Source organism: Dasypus novemcinctus, chromosome 13, assembly GCF_030445035.2.
Source record: "Dasypus novemcinctus isolate mDasNov1 chromosome 13, mDasNov1.1.hap2, whole genome shotgun sequence".
Taxonomy (NCBI): Eukaryota; Metazoa; Chordata; class Mammalia; order Cingulata; family Dasypodidae; genus Dasypus; species Dasypus novemcinctus.
In genome coordinates, this window is record NC_080685.1 from 17,130,793 (window position 1) to 17,149,352 (window position 18,560).

At 44.7% G+C, this 18,560-nt stretch overlaps 1 protein-coding gene across 2 annotated transcripts in view; it reads left to right on the forward strand.

Annotated features, from left to right (window-relative positions):
• PCNX2 (pecanex 2) overlaps window positions 1-18,560 on the forward strand; it is a 354,532-nt gene that overhangs the window by 297,954 nt on the left and 38,018 nt on the right. For both annotated transcript variants that reach the window (XM_071207372.1, XM_004451027.4), the window contains one exon: window positions 8,215-8,468. In XM_071207372.1, the coding sequence (XP_071063473.1) occupies window positions 8,215-8,468 (254 nt within the window). The remainder of the gene's footprint in view (window positions 1-8,214; window positions 8,469-18,560) is intronic.

The window sequence follows — 18,560 nt, forward strand, 5'->3', positions numbered from 1 at the left end:
TACTGCATTCTGTGCCAATGCACTTCTTCTAGGTTCTCAGTATGATATTTAAAAGACACACAAACCCAATGCTGCAGAAGGACTGGAAATTGGAACCAGGAGAGAAATTGCCCATTAAACAATAAAGAACTAAGCACATTCAGTAGGTCAACAGGCCAATCCTATTCCTTGTTTGAGTTCTGTTCTGGGAGTTTAGTCATGTCACTAGACTCTTGGTACTCTATTTCCCCATCTTTGTGTTGGTGTTAATTTAAAGGCGTGATTATCAAAGGATGGTTAGCAGTTAGGAAATAAAAAGTGTAATGGGACAGCTTTGTGTGTGTGGTGATGACAGTAGTTGCTCTTCCTACGTGGGAAGGCAGCTGTGGCAGGCAGTTCCCAAGTGGAGCACCTCAGCCTTTCTCTGTCTGCCCTAATGGTTTCAGAGAAGTCAGAATCTCTGAAAGAGGAGTCTTTTCTATGGGGTGGGTGTAGTGCAATTCTATACAATCAGAATTGAACAACTGATAGACCTATAGGAGGATTGTTTGATTTCTTAACACTTTATTTAATACTTTGGTGAGTAAATGAATCCTTTTTATTGTCTTCTAGAGGCCCATTCATTCTGGATTCTAGTTTTTAAAAATAGAATAAGAAATTTTTAAGTATTTTAGAATTGAATGGGTAAAAACATTAATTCTTTATTATGTTGAAATTTACTTCTGTCCAGAAATGAAATCTGGTGAGGTCTAACAATTACAGAGGTCTCCCCCAAGTCTAGATAGCTGGAAATGGATGACCTGAATGTTCCTTTAAATTCATGCTCTGGGGTTCTGTCTCGGAGAACTCATACAGGGTGGAGAAAGGACTGAGAAAGGACAGAAGTTTGGGTAGAAGTCCTACCATGACCTTCTTGAAAATTACAACTATTCAGATACTTTTAAAAGTCTTCTCTGACTTATTTGGTCACAAAGTAGTCCTTATTATAAGTAGCTGGCAAGAGCCCAGAGAAAAATTTCAACAGATGCCCTCCCCATTTGCATCAGCGCCATCACACGGGTGGCCTCCTTATGGAGGCGGCTACTAAGGAGGCTGCATCCCCAACAAGGACCACGGGGCCTGAGCCCGGGCCTCCCATCTTGTGTTCCCAGCATGTGATGCAGGCCCTGGGCTACGGGAGGCCAAACGTACAAGGACCTGAACTGCTCTGAAATCAACAGTGACCACGTCTGAGGTCTCCTCCTTTTGTGGGCACCCAAACACTTCAGGAATTGTCTGAGCCAGTGTTTCTCAAAGGGTCTTTTAATTAATTAATTAATTTTATTGTGGTAATATGTATATATCATAAGATTTGCCATTTTAAACATTTTAGGTGCACCATTCAGTGGCATTAATTATGTTCACAACGTTGTACCTCCATCCTCACCAGCCCATTACCCATACTTCATCACCCCAGACAGAAACACTTGTACTCATTAAACAATAACTCCCCATTTGCCCTCTACCTTCTCCCAGCCCCTGGTAACCTCTGATCTACTTTCTGGCTCTGTGAATTTGCTTAATCTAGATATTTCATATAAATGGATATTGTTCTTTTGTGTCTGGCTTATTTTATATATCATAATGTCCTCAAGGTTCATCTGTGCTATAGTATGTATCAGAACTTCCTTCTGAGTAATATTCCACTGTATGGATATACCACGTTCTGTTGATCCATTCATTTGTCAGTGGTCACTTGCATTGTTTCCATTTTTTGGCTATTGTAAATAATGCGGTTACGCTCATTGGCATACAGGCTATGTGTTTGATCCCTGCTTTCATTGCTGGGTCATATGGTGATTCTTTTTAACTTTTTGAGGTACTACTAAAACTGTTCCATATCAGCTGTACTATTTTATACTCCCATCAACAATGTATGAGGATTCTAACACTTATTTTCCATTTTTTAAATAATAGCTATCCCAGAGGATGTGAAGTGATAACTCACTGTGGTTTTGATTTGTATCTCAAAATATCTTGACTGTGACCTCAGAAGGAAATATATTTTATATAATAATCTAAACCACATATACCAAAGCAGTTTAAAAAACACCGGCTAAGCTCTATCTCTGCCTAGAAATAGCCAAATCCATCAGTCAGGGCCTGCTTGTATTTTAAGAGTAACTCAAACTTCCTGTCTTCTTTGACTCCCCCAATGGTGATTTCACTCTGAGTGCTGGGCACACTGGGCTGATGAAGGCAGTTTTAAAACTCAACTGACAAAGTTTATAAAAGTTGTTTAAAGTATTAATGATGGATAACACCAAGGATAATAATGTTGATGATAATTTTGGATTTTCTGTGGAATCCAGGTAGTCAGATTCTTTGGGGTATCTGAGAGTTACTTCTCAAAGTGCCCACATCAGCTAAGGAGGAAACTTATAGGGTTGGGAGGCTCAATCCTTAAAATACGTGGTGCATTTCACTCTAATATGCAGATCCTTGCTAGAAGGTTGTAAAGTAAGCTGATGTTTTCTTCTATAGCAGCCTTTCTGCTGCAGGGGACCATTTTTAAAGTGATCCTTTGAAGTCCCTATCACGCGATGGCCCAGCATCCCCATCATTTCCTCTTACCTGTGGTAAACAGTCTACAGTCTAGTTCCAGTCTCCATTACTTTTTATTTGAAATGGGAGAGTGGGTGGTTAAATTCCCCATCTCTGGTTTCCTACCCCTTAATCCTCTGTGGCTGAGGGAATTGTTCTCAAGTGCAGCTTTCCTCATGTCTCCTTGAGACTTAAATTTCCCTGTTGCCTGCCTATTACTGTGGAATGAAGTTCAAATGCCTCTGTAGGAAACCGCATCCTCACACGATATGGCTAAACCAGCTGTCCTGCCTCCAGTCTCACTACTCCTCTCAGGGATCCTGTTCTTTGACCCAGGCTTCCCATCCAGGAAAGTTCCTGCCCCAATGGGATAGAATCAGAGGAGGTACTTTTGGTTGATTTTTGGTTGTCACAATGAATGGTTGGTTCTAGTGGCATTAATGTCTTTCCAGTCAGGCAGCTGTCCTTCTTTGACTTCCCGACCTTCCCAGGAGAACATCAATACTACCTCCAGCTTGGCTGGCCATTAAGGCGGATGCATCTACACTTGGACAGCCACATGGAATATCTATAATTCCATGCTTTTCAAGGGGGAATACATTAAATTTTCATTGCTATTTAGTACGCAATGATCATCAAAGCTAGGTGGAGGGAAATTTTACATATCAGGGGTTTCCTGAAAGGAATGACGATCTCCCATTCCTCAAAAGTCTCTTAAATCTATTCTTGGCTTATGCCAGGCCTGTGGAGAACCATGTAACTAAGTGTCCTAATTTCCTCAGGCTGCCATAAAGTACCACAGACTGAGTTGCTTTACCCTACAAAGTCTCTCAGCTCTGGAAGTCGGCCAGGTCGTGCTTTTTCTGAAGTCTGTATAGTTCTGGCAGCAACTTGCCGGCAATCCATGGTATTCTCTAGTTTGTGGCACAACTCAATTTCTGCCCATCACATGTCCATCTTCTTTATCTCTGTCTCTATGCCTGAATTGCCTCTTCTTATAAGGACACCAATTATATTGGATTAAGGACCCACCCTCCTCCTGTATGACCTCATTTTAACTTGCCTAGTTCCATCTTTATAATGTTATTTCCAAAATAAGATCACATTCCCAGGTACTAGAGCTTAGAGCTTCAACCTAACTTTCTGGAGGACACAATTCAATCCATAACACTCAGGCTGAATTGTGTTGGCCACTTATAGGAATGCTTTTGCTTTATTGCTACCTGGCCATATTTTACCATATTACATTGTGAAATATTGAGGCAGCTTGGGGAAACTTGTGGTTGTACTCACTGTGCGGTGTTCCTAAGGGTGTTGTTCACTCTATTGCACAGCATCCTCCTGAGGAGGATCCTGGGGATATCATCTCTCTGCTGTCTTTGCCAGAAATATCTGTGATCCTTCCAAGCATTTATTTTGTGTTTTGCACAAGGCAGTTCAAGTTTTCTTTCTGTGTTGGCTGCTAGAAATCCCAGAGCTAAATCTGTGTTCCACCTTTAGTAAATGAACTGAGAATGCAGTTACCCTTAACGTGACTTCTGGGTCCATCATATTTTCTTACCCCCATTTTCACTTAAATTTTCTCATTGGATTTCATAGTGCCTATGCCTCTTTAGGTGGACTTAAATTCCTTTTTGGAATTACATAGGAATAAATAAGCCAAGCCATGTTTCGCACTGCTGGGTATGGCAAGCTGTGCTTACAGGAGAACAGTGCTGGCCCCTTTGGAAACAAAGGAAAAGGGAGGATAAAAGGGTCAGGTGGTCAGCAGAGGGCTGGGGAGTGGCAGCAGCAGTGGCTGCCCTACATTTTGGTCATACACAGGATGTCTGGAGATATACTGGGTATGATAAAACATCTGGGATCTCCTGAACACATTCGGTTCAAATGCTAAACTCTCACAGCTTTAATCAGGAATCCCTATCTACCAGAACTAAAGGACTCAAAGAGTCTCTCAAAAATTGATTTGAGAAAAAAACATTTATTGAATGCTTTTTAGGTCCCGCTGACTTCCACCATGAGAACACAACTACATAAAAGGTGCCAAGAGTCAGTTTCAATGGAAACACCAGGCAGGCAGCCCCTCCAGCTCAGCATTCATCTCTGCCCATGGCACGAATGGTCACTGTGTACAGCCAGTTGACCTCTAGTCTTCCCTTTGGATTTGCCCAAACCTGAGTGAGCCCCACTGAGAAGAATTTGGGACTTGATTTGCATTTGAACAGTTCCAATGCAAAATTAGTGCAGTTCCAGAAAATGATTGGGTTCTATTGTTTTCATATTCTTCTACAAGGTGATTCTGAAGTCCGAATCTTTTGTTCCTAATTGAAGGTGACCTGAGACCCTCCCAAGCTCTGTGTTTAAACCTTTGGCTATTATGATGTCTCTTTCAAGCCTGAGCATCCTTCATGGCAAACTATTTCTTCAACTGCCCTTTCATTAAGGCAGAATGCAGCTCATTCTCTTCCCAGTCTGTCGCGTTTACTCATTTCATGTCGCTGTTAGAAATCCATATTCTTCATCTTCACATGTACATAGCCATACACACACGTACACACACAGCACACATGCCTCCCCATTTATTTGATGTGAGGAGAAAACAGAAAAAACCTTAACTTTCAACCCAACTTGATAATAATGTGTGGCAAGAATAAAAAAGAACATGAAGGAGTAAATGTAAATATACCATTGTAAGGGTATTATATCATAAGGGAAACAATATGAAATTAGTCCCTGGTAAGAAGGCACAGTGTAATCCCTGGGGAAACTGTTGAAAAAATAACAACCCACAGTATTTATAGCTAAAGATCTGATAGAGGACATAAAATAAAGTACTAAAAGTTACTCAATCAAACAAAGACTGGAAAGAATGAAAAAAGGAGCAACAACAAAAAAATGAACAAATAGCAAGATGGTAGATTTATACCCAGTGACATAAATAATGATAGTAAAGGTAAATGGATTAATCACTGCAATTAGCAGATAGAGATGATCAAACTGGATAAAAAAGCAAGTCCTCATTATTTGCTGTATACAAGATGCATTTTAAATATAGAACTGAGGATAGGCTAAAAGTAAAAGGTTAGAAATTTATATCCCTTACAACTACCACTGGATTGGCTTTTCTACTATTAGACTTCAAGATGAAGAGTATTACCAAATAAACAATATTTCATAATGATTGAAGTCAATTCATCAAAAAGATATAACAGTCCTAAATGTCCAAGCACCTAATAACAAAGTTACAAGAAACAAATCTAACAGATTAAAAGAAAAACAGGCAAACCCACAATTTTGTTTGGAGACTTCAACTCTCCAGGGTCAGTAACTAATTGGAAAAGTACATAAAAATATCACTAAGTATATGGAATATTTGGAGAACACTATCAACCATTTTAACCAAACTGGTATTTATAAAACACAGCAGTAACAATAAAATAGTAATAGTAGAAAAGAGATTCTTTTCACGAGCACATGGAACATTCACCAAAATAGGCTGTTTTAATTTGCTAAAAGTTGCTGGGAACAATATACCAGAAATGGAAGGCTTTTATAATGGGACTGTATTAGGTTAAAAGCTTACAGTTCTGAGGCTGTGAAAATGTCCAAATCAAGGCATCATCAGAGAAGCTGTCTCAGCAAGGGTCAGCTGCTAAGGATCTTGGACTCCTGCCACATGGCAAGACAGTATGCAGTTCTGTGGTCTGGGTCTCGGTCTCCTCCTCCAGGCTCACTTTCTCCCTCATCTCAGCTGTGAGCAATCAGGCACATGGTTTGTCTCCCCCCTCTCCTCCAGGCCTCCCTCTCAGGTTCTCAGGGATTCTGTCTCTGCTGCTATTTAAATGACTCCAGCAAGAGGACCAAGACCCAGTCTGAGCCATGCCTCACTGAATTATTCCAATCAAAGGGCCTCACACCCATAGGAAAAGATTAGCTTCTAGAACACAATCTTTTCTGGGATCTACAAAATGCTTCAAACTGTCATGTAGACCATATAATGTCATGAAAAGCCTCAATAAATGTCAACGGACTGAAATAATACAATGTTCTCAGACAACACTAATTAAATCTGAAACAATCAAAAATTGGTATCAGGAAAATTCCAAAATATTTACCAAATAAGGAACAGACTTGTAATAACATGATTCCAATAACTAACTAGATGAATTACAAAATAATTGAACTGAGTGAAATAAAAACACAACATTAAAAATTGTGGGATGCAACTGAAGCAAAGTGTAGGGAAAGTTTTTCAGCTCTAAATAGTTACATTAGCAAAGAAGAAAGGTTTAAAATGAACTGTTTAATCCAAGAGTTGGCAAACTATGTGCCATGAGCTAAGAAAGACTTTTACATTTTTAAAGGGTTATATTTTAAGAGTTGCAACACCTACTCTCCGGTTCCTTAGACTCACCCAGATCAGTTAGCAGGGAACTGAGAATGGTCAACTATCACACCAGGGAACCAAGAGCGTCTATAGCTGCAAGCAGGAGAATCACATCCGTCAGCTATGTGGGATCTAAACCCCCTCTCGAGTTAGAGGTAGAGTGGGCATCACCATCTCAGGGTCCTCCTCTATTTTTTAATGTAACATTTTGTATGCTCTATGTATCTTTAAAAAAAAAAAACTATAACATAAACTATGATCCATACTTAGTAGCAATGATCCAATATGTGTTCATCAATTGTAACAAATGTACCACACTGATGAAGTAAGTTGTTAACGTGGGAAATTGTGGGAGGGGTAGGGAGTGGGGCATATGGGAATCCCCTAGATTTTTTAATGTAATATTTATGTAATCTAAGTATCTTAAAAAATTTAAATATAAATACATTTAAAGGTGAAAAAAAGGGTAAGAGAGAGAGAAGAAAAAGAAAGAGGAGAAGGAAGTGGAAGAGGAAGAAGAGAAGTAAGAAGGAGGCAGAGAATATTCTATGAGAACCTATATGGCCCATTTATTCCTAGTAATTTTTGTTATATTAAATTCAGTCCTTCATCTCAGCCTTCTAAGATAATTTTAGATCACAACTCTACATTCAAGGCAGTGTTAACTAGAACCAGTGCCTCATGCCATTAACATAATTTATATATTTCCCTTGGAATCACTGATAAAATGTTGAAGAATTTGTTGTATTACCCTGTTTTCAAAGGCTGCTGACACCCACCTATCACGTTTCTGGAGTGAACTCCCCACATGTCCTGATCTCAGCGATGTGGAGTTAGGTGGTGCACACGTGCAGTGTGTCCCAGGTGCCTCCCCCAGGGCACCTGTCCTGGCAGTCCTTCAGCATGCTGCTACCAGCTCTCAGCTACTGCTCACATGCCATCTTCCTTTAGCTCTCTCATCTACTCCATCATGACCTGCAAGTTTCATCCTTCATGTCAACCATGCATTTCCACGACCACCATGACAACATTGCTCCCCTACTGCAAAAAAAAAAGGGAAGAGATGAGAATCAGAGGGAGTATGTATGCTTGCAAGAGTTAATGAGTATGAGAACCTGCGACTTACTAGTGGACATTCTGGAACTATGTATTAAATAAATCTCCAATTCCTAGACCCTCTTAAGCCTCTTCCCCTCTCAGGAAGGTAAGGGAAACATCCATCCTGATCAAAAGTTATAATGTGGCTTCTTCGTGTGCCCTGCCAGGAACGTACTGCCAGCAGAGAGAGGTGGAAGCCATCATGGAAGGCGACGAGGATGACAGGGGCTGCTGTTGCTGCAAGCCAGGCCACCTGCCCCACCTGCTGTCCTGCAACGCCGCCTTCAACCTGCGCTGGCTCACCTGGGAGATCATCCGCACGCAGTACATCCTGGAGGGCTACAGCATCCTAGACAACAACGCAGCCACCATGCTGCAGGTCTTTGATCTCCGAAGGATCCTCATCCGCTACTACGTCAAGGTATTGCTTTGGCCGAATAATAATGCTGGGCTGGTGTGAAAAGTTCCTGAAAAACTTTGTAAAAATATCAATTTGGAAGCATCTCAGCTTATGACCTGGATGTACGGCTCGATTTGGGAACCACTGCTTTTATTGAAAATTCCTAGGGAGCTGTGGTTTAGCCCGTGGCTTGTGCCCCTGAATCAGTTCTAAGCCCAAGCACTAAGGCGCAGTCCATTTTCTTATTTCGGTTTGTCTGTTCACTTCTAACACAGGATGCGTTACTTGTTGCAAAGGGGATGATAAATTTAGACCTCCTAGAAGTATTACCAAGCCTCAGTGTGTATGACTGTCAATTTAGATGCTCTGCAGATTGTTAACTTTAGAACCAGAATTCTTTTTAAGCTTGTGATAAAAATTCCAAAATATTACAAAACATGCTATAATCAGGATTGGAAAGTGCCATTTCCACGTATAGACAGAAATTTTTGCAGTCTTTTCCTCTCACTCGTGTGGGGACTAATAAAACAGTTTGTTTTCAGTCGCTCAGTTCCCACACATACCCTAACCTGTGCCTTCAACATCAGACATGCAGGCGGGTTTGGAAGAAGCCCCTGGAGGACAAATGCGAGGCTAGACCAGGAGGGAGGGTAGTGGCTGGGGGAAGATGCGCTCTGAGGATGCCCGGTAGGGGGCATCTGTGGCAGAGGGAGGCTTTGTGGGGGGCTCCTTCCTCCTGTGGGGGGAGATTGCACTGAGCGAGCCCTGACCGCCCACATGAGGGCCCACGTTTCAATGTTGTTCATAAGGAGGAACCTCCTCGCCACTTGTGACTGAGACAGGAAGACCCGGCGGAAACGAGAAACTACAGAAATAAAAAGATAACACAGGAATTCCAACCAGTTAAAAAGCAGGACTGTTAAAAGTTTGGAATAGCCACTGTGGGGACCCCCAAAGACTGCACCAGTAGGTGCTAAAGTGAAATAGAAGGTAGACTGCAAAAGCCAGGAGGTGAAATAACTCAGTTATCATATCTCTGTGTGACTGGAACGTGAAATGTTTCAGAAATCCCTTTCCTGTGGTAGAATATTTAAAACAGATTTAGCCCCTCATACTTACTACCTTCGTGTGTGCCAGAGGGATGCGAAACCTCACACGAAAGTAAGTGATTTGCCTCCCCCCCCCACCCCCCGACATGAACTGGGGAAGATTTGGGAAGCAAATCAGAAAACGGTGCCCTCTTGACTCACAACTGCCTGTTTTGATCCTTGGGCCATTGCAACTGAGATTCCAGAAGGTTTTCATAAGCAGAGTCAACTCCAGGAAAACTTGGCTTATCAATTAGCATGAGATTTGGTCGTGAGTCACAAAATACCAGTAGCACGCAGAAGTTAGAAGTTCAGTTCTCGCTCCTGTAAACGAAGGCTGGGGTGGCAGCTCTGCTCCATGAGGCCCTCAGCTCCCAGCTCCAAGCTCCACTGTTTGAAGTGCATCCTCTACCCACATCTTCCAAGAGTTAAGTTCCAGACAGGATGGAGCAAAGGGCAAAGAAAATGAAGAGCCAGAGTAAACACCAACTTTCTCTTAAAAGGCTTCCTGGAAGCTGCCACAGGACGCTCCACTTCAGCCCACTGGCCAGAATGGTGGGTCTGCAAGGGGGTCTGGAAAGTGCCTTTGGGGCAGCCGTGAGCCCAGTCAGACTGTGTGTGTTCCTGGAAGGAGAACACCATGTGAAAGGGAGACCAGCCAGCTCTGCCTCCCTCTCCAGGAGAGGACGTGGCCCTTGAGTATGTCCTTGAGTTCTTGGTGGCAGCAGGATCGGGTCATCACAGGAAGGACTGAATCCAGGGACTTCCGGTCAAGCAGCAAGAGGCCTGGAGTTTAATCCAGAGAGGGCAGCCAGGGCAGGCCAGAAGGGTCTAGACAGTGACGGGCCCCAGAGCCTGACAGCTCCTGTGACCCAAGACCCAGTGAATGCCCTAGTCTGCCACCCACAGGCCCTCCAGTGTTGTTCCAGTTTTGTTTCCCTTTGTCCGCTGCTCCATTTCCTATCCTCTTCCTGTCCACCGGTGCACACACAGCGCTGGCCCACATCCTGCCTTCATGTGCTTGTGCTCAAATTTCATCTCTAACCCAGGCTCGCCCACAGTGCTTCCTCGCGCGCTGCCCTGTGGTCTGTGGCCGTCCCCTGAAAACACTTTCTACTCCACGCTGTGACACCTTCTCGAGCACTGGAGCCACACCTGCTGCCTCCCCAGGGCCCCAGAGCTTGAGTGACTACTTGAGTCTTGAGATGCACTTGGATTACTACCAAGTAATGAAGTAACTAAAAAATGACTTTGAATAAAAGGGTCAACTCGGACCAGCAGAATATCTCAATCTACATATAATACCAGGAGTTAAAAATGCTTTTTGACCTGACTAAAAGGGGGGAATGGAAAGGACAAATGAGTTTATATGGCTATCAGTCTCCAAAAAGAGCTGAGAGGTTATCAGAGGGGTTGCCCTTATGCACACCTGAGCAGAGTCCCAGAGACAGATAAAGTAGGTACAACCCCAGGTATTGGGTCTTCTGAGGGCTAGAGACCCACAGGTTCTATGGTCATGGCAGATGGAGTTTGGCCCTACCTTGGAGTTTGTGTTTCTGTGTGATGGAGCTGGACTCAGATGTGATCTTTGTCCACAAGCCTCTCCTGTTACTTTTACCGGAACTGTAGTTGGGGCTGGGGTTTAATGTATACCCAGGGGACCTGAATCTCTGGACTGACCATGTGATAGCCAGACCCTGAGCCTCAACAGACTTGCAACTCCTACACTCTGACATTTTCGGGACTTGGAGTTGTCCTGGGTGGTGCTGCGGGGACAGTTACTGGACACTGTTTGTCCTCCCATGGCCCACTGAGTGGACTGTTGGAGAGTGTGGGCTATGACGTGGACCACTGACCATGAGGTGCTGTGGTGCTCAGAGATGTATTCACCAAATGCAATGAATGTCTCATGATGATGGAGGAGGTTGGTGTTATGGGGGGAGGAGTAGAGTGAGAGGGGTGGGAGGTATATGGGACCTCATATTTTTTGAATATAACATTAAAAAAATAAATAAAGACAAAAAAAAAAAAAAAAAAAGAGCTGCACTTGGGATGCACAAAGGTTTCAGGTGACATGGGATTAGGAGGCCGGGCCGAAATAGCCGGGTGGAAGAGATCCACATCCAGGCAAGATCTGAGCGAGCTGCTCCAGGCACTCCTGGCAGAACGGGGGCCTATATTGCAGCAAGTCTCCGAATCAGGGGCTCCCCCACAGACTGCCTTTCCATGGGACAGATGTGTGGACATACCTGTGCCCACGTGAGGAGACATGCAGATCACCACAAGTGGGAGAGAGGAAGAGGGAGGGGCCCAGTGCCCTCCCTGGGTCTCCACACCCGCCGGCTTTCCCCAGGGCCTCGGGGACTCCACGCCTGGCCCTGCTGTGGATGCACAGGTGTCCTGTTCTATGCCCCCTTCCCCTGCACTCCAGCTGAGAGCCACCTTCCTTCCCTCTTAAATCCTGGATATGTGCCTCTCAGTCCCCTAAATGTTTGCTCAAATGATTGTTTAGAATCTGATAAACAAATCCAGGAAAAAGTGCACATGGAAGAGGGAGAGAGGCCCCCCAGCACTCTGCTACGTGATGGCTGACTGGTGGGAAGACAGGGCCTTCACTCTGTCCTCTAAGCAAGGGGAGGGATCCCAAAGAGAGGGATCCCAAAGAGACCCGCAGGTGAGAGGAATGTGCGCCATGCCTCCCTTACCCGCCTGGTGCTTCCCACCAGCCAGGCTGCACATCTGCTCGTCGCACCCGCTCCGTGAGCTGAGCACGCCCTACCCAGAACTTCTAAGGACTTACATTCTCAGATCAGTTCTCGAAGTGACTTGGTACACATCAGGTGTCTGCTGAGCACAGACGTGGGTGTGCTCAGTAGAAACAGACTTGGCTTAGCGCCAGATCAGAGCTCAGCTGGGACTGAGGTTTTTGGACAGGTGGGGCTTCCTGGTGCCCCCTCGCTGATTCCTGCTGGCAGAATCTAGCCCATTTGAGCTGGGCTTTCTCTGCGTCCGGCGCTCAGGAGCACACCTCGCTACCCTGCAGGGAGGGGTAGGCCAGACCGGCGCTCAGTCCCTTGAGGTTGTGAGTTAAGTGAAGTTTCCAGAGTTCAGTTTCATTCTTTCTATTACTTTAAAAAAATAAAAAAAAAATTATTGGACAGGCAAATTAAAAATGAAGGAAAACTTGAAATAATTCCTTTGCACGGAAGAGGATTTTTTTTTTATCTTATAAACTGGGTCACTTTCCCCACCCTCTATGAATATATATGAAATCCTTTCCTTCCTGACGACTTCAGATTTTCCCTGGTGCATCTTCCCTCTCTCAATTTATTAGCATTGAGAAACCTCTGAGCGTTCAAGAAATCAGCTTTTCGCGTGCCTGGCCTCCCCGCCGCCCCGGTTTCCACCCAGCTTTCAGGAAGACGTGCTTATCGCTCGCCTTGCAGAATAAGAAGCGAAAAATCCAGACTTGTCAGGCTGCCCACCGGGGTCCCCTTCCTAGCACTCGTTGTCTGATAGAATATGCTCATCTCCAAATAAAGTGAGAAACCAGGAGAAATCCTGCTGCAGGAGCCGGTTATTGTGAACCGATTCGGAAGGGGTTGGCCTTGAACATGGCTTGCAGCAGACAGTCGATTCATTTCCACCGTCCTCGCTGAACAGTTTTCTTTAGGGCAGTATTCATTCCATTCCAGCAGACTCGGAAGGATTTCACGTTGTTCACTGGCTAGGTCTCCATGACAGAATTTCTTCCTAATTTAAGCAGAAATGGGATATGGTTTACCGTTGGTTGGAGGTGGGTCTATGATTCTCCCACGCAGGGGGAAGCTGAGCCGTGACCCAAGCGGCTGACCCAAAGTCAACACGGTCAGGCTTTGCCGGACTTAGAGGAGGACACAACCTCTGGGATTCGAAGTCTTTGTTAACTCTTCCGACTTTGTTGGTCATCGGGTTATTTTAATTCCTCCCTAGAAATAAATGACTGACTTTCACCTTTCGATTTTTGTTTGTTATTCCTGTCTAGTACAGGTGATTAAGACATATTGGGAAAAGCTGTACCAGATGTTTGCTTGATCCAGATGTTGGGGTAGAAAAAAATTCTTGTTTTTCCCCCCGTCTAATTCTCAGCTGAGAAGAGCAGGGCCTGGGCCGTGGTCACAGGTTTGGGGCACCCTCATACTCTAGAGGGCCTTGGGCTGATGGCTTGAGCCCTTTTCTTTGTGTAAGCTTTAAATTAGTAATCCTGTGTTTTAGTTTGCCGAAGGCTGCCCATGCAAAAATACCAGAAATGGGTTGGCTTTTATAAAGGGAATTTATTTGGGGTAAAAGCTTACAGTTCTGAGGTTGCCAAAATGTCCAAATCAAGGCGTCATCAGAGATGCTTTTTCACCAAAGCTCAGCTGCTGGCAGATCCCGGAGTCCTGCCGGGTGGTGAGGCAAGGTGGCATTGGCTGGTCTCTCCTTTCTCAGCTCAGCTGTGGGCACCAGGCGCCTCTCCCTGGGCCGGTCTCCTTGAGCCTCTTGGGCCCCTCTGTCTTTCTGCATCTGTAGGCAAATGTGGCATCCTCTCTGTTGCAGGGCAGGGTCAGATTGGCAGAGCTTCCCTTCTCCGTGTCTCCTCTTTTCTTCCTCTGTGTCTCTGCTTCCAGTTCTCAGCTTATATGATACCCCTCAAGAGGGCGGAGACCCAGCCCGGGTCACGCCCCACTGACAAAGCCCTAAAGTGACCTAATCCAGCCATCACCTAATCCAGCCACCAACTCCAGGCCCCTAGGCTGCTGCTCCCGGGGCTTCTCCCTGCCCTGCCCGAGCCTGGGTGCATCCTGCCTGGGGAGTGGAGAACTGACAGGTGGACAGCTGCGACTGCCAGCAGTTCTCGCATGTGTACCATGTGCCAGGCCCTGTACTATGTGCAGTGTGGTAATTACATTATCTCATTCTAAACCTCAAAACCGGGAGGAGTGTGCGGCATCAGTGCTTCTGTCCGTCCCATCTCTCGGTTTCCTGTTATTGCTCTCCCCCTCCCTCCCTCCTTACGCTGAAGGGATTTTTCAAGGCCAACCATCGTCCTGGGGTGCGGTGCTCCGGGGAGTGGGAGAACATGAGAACTATTGAATTCTAGTTGTTACCTGTGGGCTTCATTTTTTCCCACTGTCCCATTTTGGGGTCACATATACTGCAGAGCCTTATAGAAGGAACTGACCAAAAGTTGGCCTTCCCAGAGTCCAGTGGCCCTTAGCCTGACCAGCAGAGAAGGCCAAGTCAGGAGCTGGCAACTGTTGAACCCAAGTCCAGAGAGCACATGAGTCTGTCCTTCACCTGCTCAGGCGTCTTTTTTTTTTTTGAAGATTTATTTTATTTATTTCTCTCTCCTTCCCCGCCCCCCGTCCCTTTGTCTGCTGTCTGTATCCACTCACTATGTGTTCTTCTGTGTCCATTTGTACCCTTGGTGGCACCGGGAAGCTGCATCTCTTTTTTGTTGCATCATCTTACTGCATCAGTTCTCCATGTATACAGTGCCACTCCTGGGTGGGCTGTCCTTTTGTCACGTGTGGTGGCTCTCCTTGCAGTGCGCACTCTTTGAGTGTGGGGCACCCCCACACGGGGGCGCCCCTGCGTGGCTCAGCACTTCTTATGCGTGGCAGCACTGCCCGTGGGCCAGCTCACCACACTGGTCAGGAGGCCCTGGGTATAGAACCCTGGACCCTCCCATATGGTAGGTGGATGCTCTATCCGTTGAGCCACATCTGCTTTCCCAGGCTTCTGATATAACCAGAAACCAAACACCATAGTACCCGCAGACCTTGGAGCTTCAGATTTCATTTCCCAGCCAGAAAGGGAACAACACAGGATTAGGGTGGGCATCTCCCTATAAAAGTGCTTCTCTCCCCCACTTCCTTTTAGAGGCATCAGTCACCTAGGCCCCTGCTCAAAGTCCATACCAACCTGCATGACTTTCTGTCTTCTCAGTTGGAAAAAATGCATTTTTGTAAATGGAGGAGGCCATCAATGAAGTGTTTGTTTCTAACGGGAGCGCACACCCTTGCCTCCTTGCATCGACCGCTGCGCCCAGCTTTGTTGCCCGTGATTTCTGCCTGAGATGGGCAGCCATGTACCCGGGCCCTCAGCAGTCTTCCGTGGCTCTGAGCACTGCTTGCAGCTTTCTGTTATGATGCAAGTGTAGTGCGGTATTGGCAGTAACTCCTCACTGGTGGACCTTCATCTGTTTCTCCATGGCATTTTTACTTTTTGAGGCTGGTGGCAGCCTTATTGTGGATGACTACATTCGGAAACTACAAGATGACTGTAGATAAAGTTGTGACTCAGAATAATAAAGCCCGGGACTGACATTTTCCCCAATTGGAGTGCCTGATTAAGGAGAAAACATGGATTATATTTGAGCCCATCGCAGATGTCAAATGTCTGGGTGTCCAAGATTATGTGTGTATATGTGTTCTAACAAATTTATTTTATGAGTCCTTTCCATAAGATACTGTGTCATTTTGATTCCTTAAATAGCCTTGGGTTGGAGCTCTGATCAAGGGTCTGCTGCCAATCTCTGTCAGCTGGACTCAAGCGAGGCTGGCACAGATAGAAACTGGCAGCAATTCCAAGGGTGTTTTTTTTTTTGTCCTTTGGCCCTCTGTGCTTCTCTCAGAAAGGACAGGGTGGCCCTCACTTTTTATCATCACAAAATATCTGTCCTATTACATTCAGTTAGCATTATATTCCTCTCACTCCCCTCTTCCTTACAACAACCCTTAAGAGAACATTTTAGAATCAATGCAGCCTTCTTTAAGGAACTAGAAAAACTAACTATGAAATTTATTTGGAAAGGAAAGAGACCCCGAATAGCCAAAGACATACTGAAAAAGAAAAACGAAATTGGAGGAATCACACTACCTGACTTCAAAACATACTATAAAGCTACGGTGGTGAAAACAGCATGGTATTGGCATAAGGAGAGACATATAGACCAATGGAATCGAATTGAAAGCTCTGATATAGAACCTCACATATACAACCACATAATATTCGATAAAGCCACCAAACCCTCTCAACTGGGAGAGAGTGGCCTATTCAACAAATGGTGTCTGGAGAACTGGATAGCCATATGTAGAAGAATGAAAGAGGATTACCATCTCACACCTTATACAAAGATCAACTCAAGATGGATCAAAGACCTAAATATAAGAGCCAAGACCATAAAAACCTTAGAAAGCAGTGTAGGGAAACATCTACAGGACCTTGTAATAGGTAATGGATTTATGAATATCTCACCAAAAGCACGAGCAGCAAAAGAACTAATAGATAAATGGGACTTCCTCAAAATTAAAGCCTTCTGCACCTCAAAGGAGTTTGTCAAGAAAGTAAAAAGGGAGCCCACACAGTGGGAGAAAATATTTGGCAATCATATATCTGATAAGAAACTTATAACTTGCATATATAAAGAACTCCTACATCTTGAAAATAAAAAGATAAACAATCCATTTAAAAAATGGGAAAAAGACTTAAACAGACACTTCTCCGAAGAAGAAATACAAATGGCAAGAAAGCACATGAAAAAATGTTCCAAATCTCTAGCTATCAGGGAAATGCAAATCAAAACCACAATGAGATACCATCTTACACCCATAAGATTGGCAGCTATGAAAAAAACAGAAGAATACAAGTGCTGGAGAGGATGTGAAGGAAGGGGAACACTCATCCACTGCTGGTGGGAATGCAGAAGGATCCAACCATTCTGGAGAACAGTATGGCGGTTTCTCAAAAAACTAGCCATAGATTTGCCATATGACCCAGCAATACCACTGCTGGGAATATACCCAGCAGAACTGAAAACAAGAACACAAACCAATATATGTACACCAATGTTCATAGCAGCATTGTTCACTATTGCCAAAAGTTGGAACCAACCCAAATGCCCATCAACAGACGAGTGGATCAATAAAATGTGGTATATGCACACAATGGAATACTACTCGGCTGTAAGAACAAACACACTACAAACACATGTGATAACATGGATGAATCTTGAGAACCTTATGTTGAGTGAAGCAACCCAGACATTGAAGGACAAATACTACATGACCTCAATGATATGAAATAAACAAGCTGCCCTAGATAGCAAGAGACTGAACGATAGGCTTGCAGGAAATCGGAGGGTGGAGGAAGGATATGAGCCGATGTCTGCAGGGGTGGAATTTAAGACGAGATGGTGGTAAGTATGAACACAAAGAAGAGATAAAAGGGGGGCAAGGGGTTGCCTTTGCTTGGGGCTTTGCGGGTTTGAGGGTGGCTGGGGAGGGACGGGTGGGTAACGTTGCCCAAAAGTGGGGGGAGGGAGGGGTAGCATACGAACCAGGAGAGGGTCAGGTGTTGGTGGAGAGTAAAATGCTGAGAAAATCATATCAAAATATAATAAAGAGGGTTACCTGTTTAGAATGCTCGGAGGGGAGGGTCTGATGCAGGACGGGCTCCTGGGGAATGTCTAAATGCTCATTCTGCCAGAGTGGGTGACACCATGGGGTAGAAACCCAAGTAGTGAGAGTGGGGGTGGACCCACATCCTGGGGAGGACTAATGCCATCCAATAGAGGTAACTGTATCCCTCGAGAGAAAGGGTGGCTCCCAGGGCATTGGGGCAGTTGAGCAAGTTAGGCCCTGAACACTATTCCATCTATCTCTGGAAGTGGCTCCTCAGGAAACGGAGGTTGGCTATCACTGAGGGCACCAAGGTGGAAGGGAAAATGGACGTTAAATGTGTGGAACCAAAGTAAATGGGGGGTAAGAGAGGAGTTTCTTGAGAGTACACAAGGATGGATATAAAACATGTAATATTACACCATAACATATAGGAGATGACAGACTGATAATGTAAACCATAATGTAAAACATAGGATAACTAAAAATGTAAAGAACTGTGTATCCTAAAGTATGCACCATAATGTAAACACAGATGTCACCTTGTTAGAAAGCTAATGTCTCAGACTCTGTACATCACTTTAAGTAAATATGATATGAAT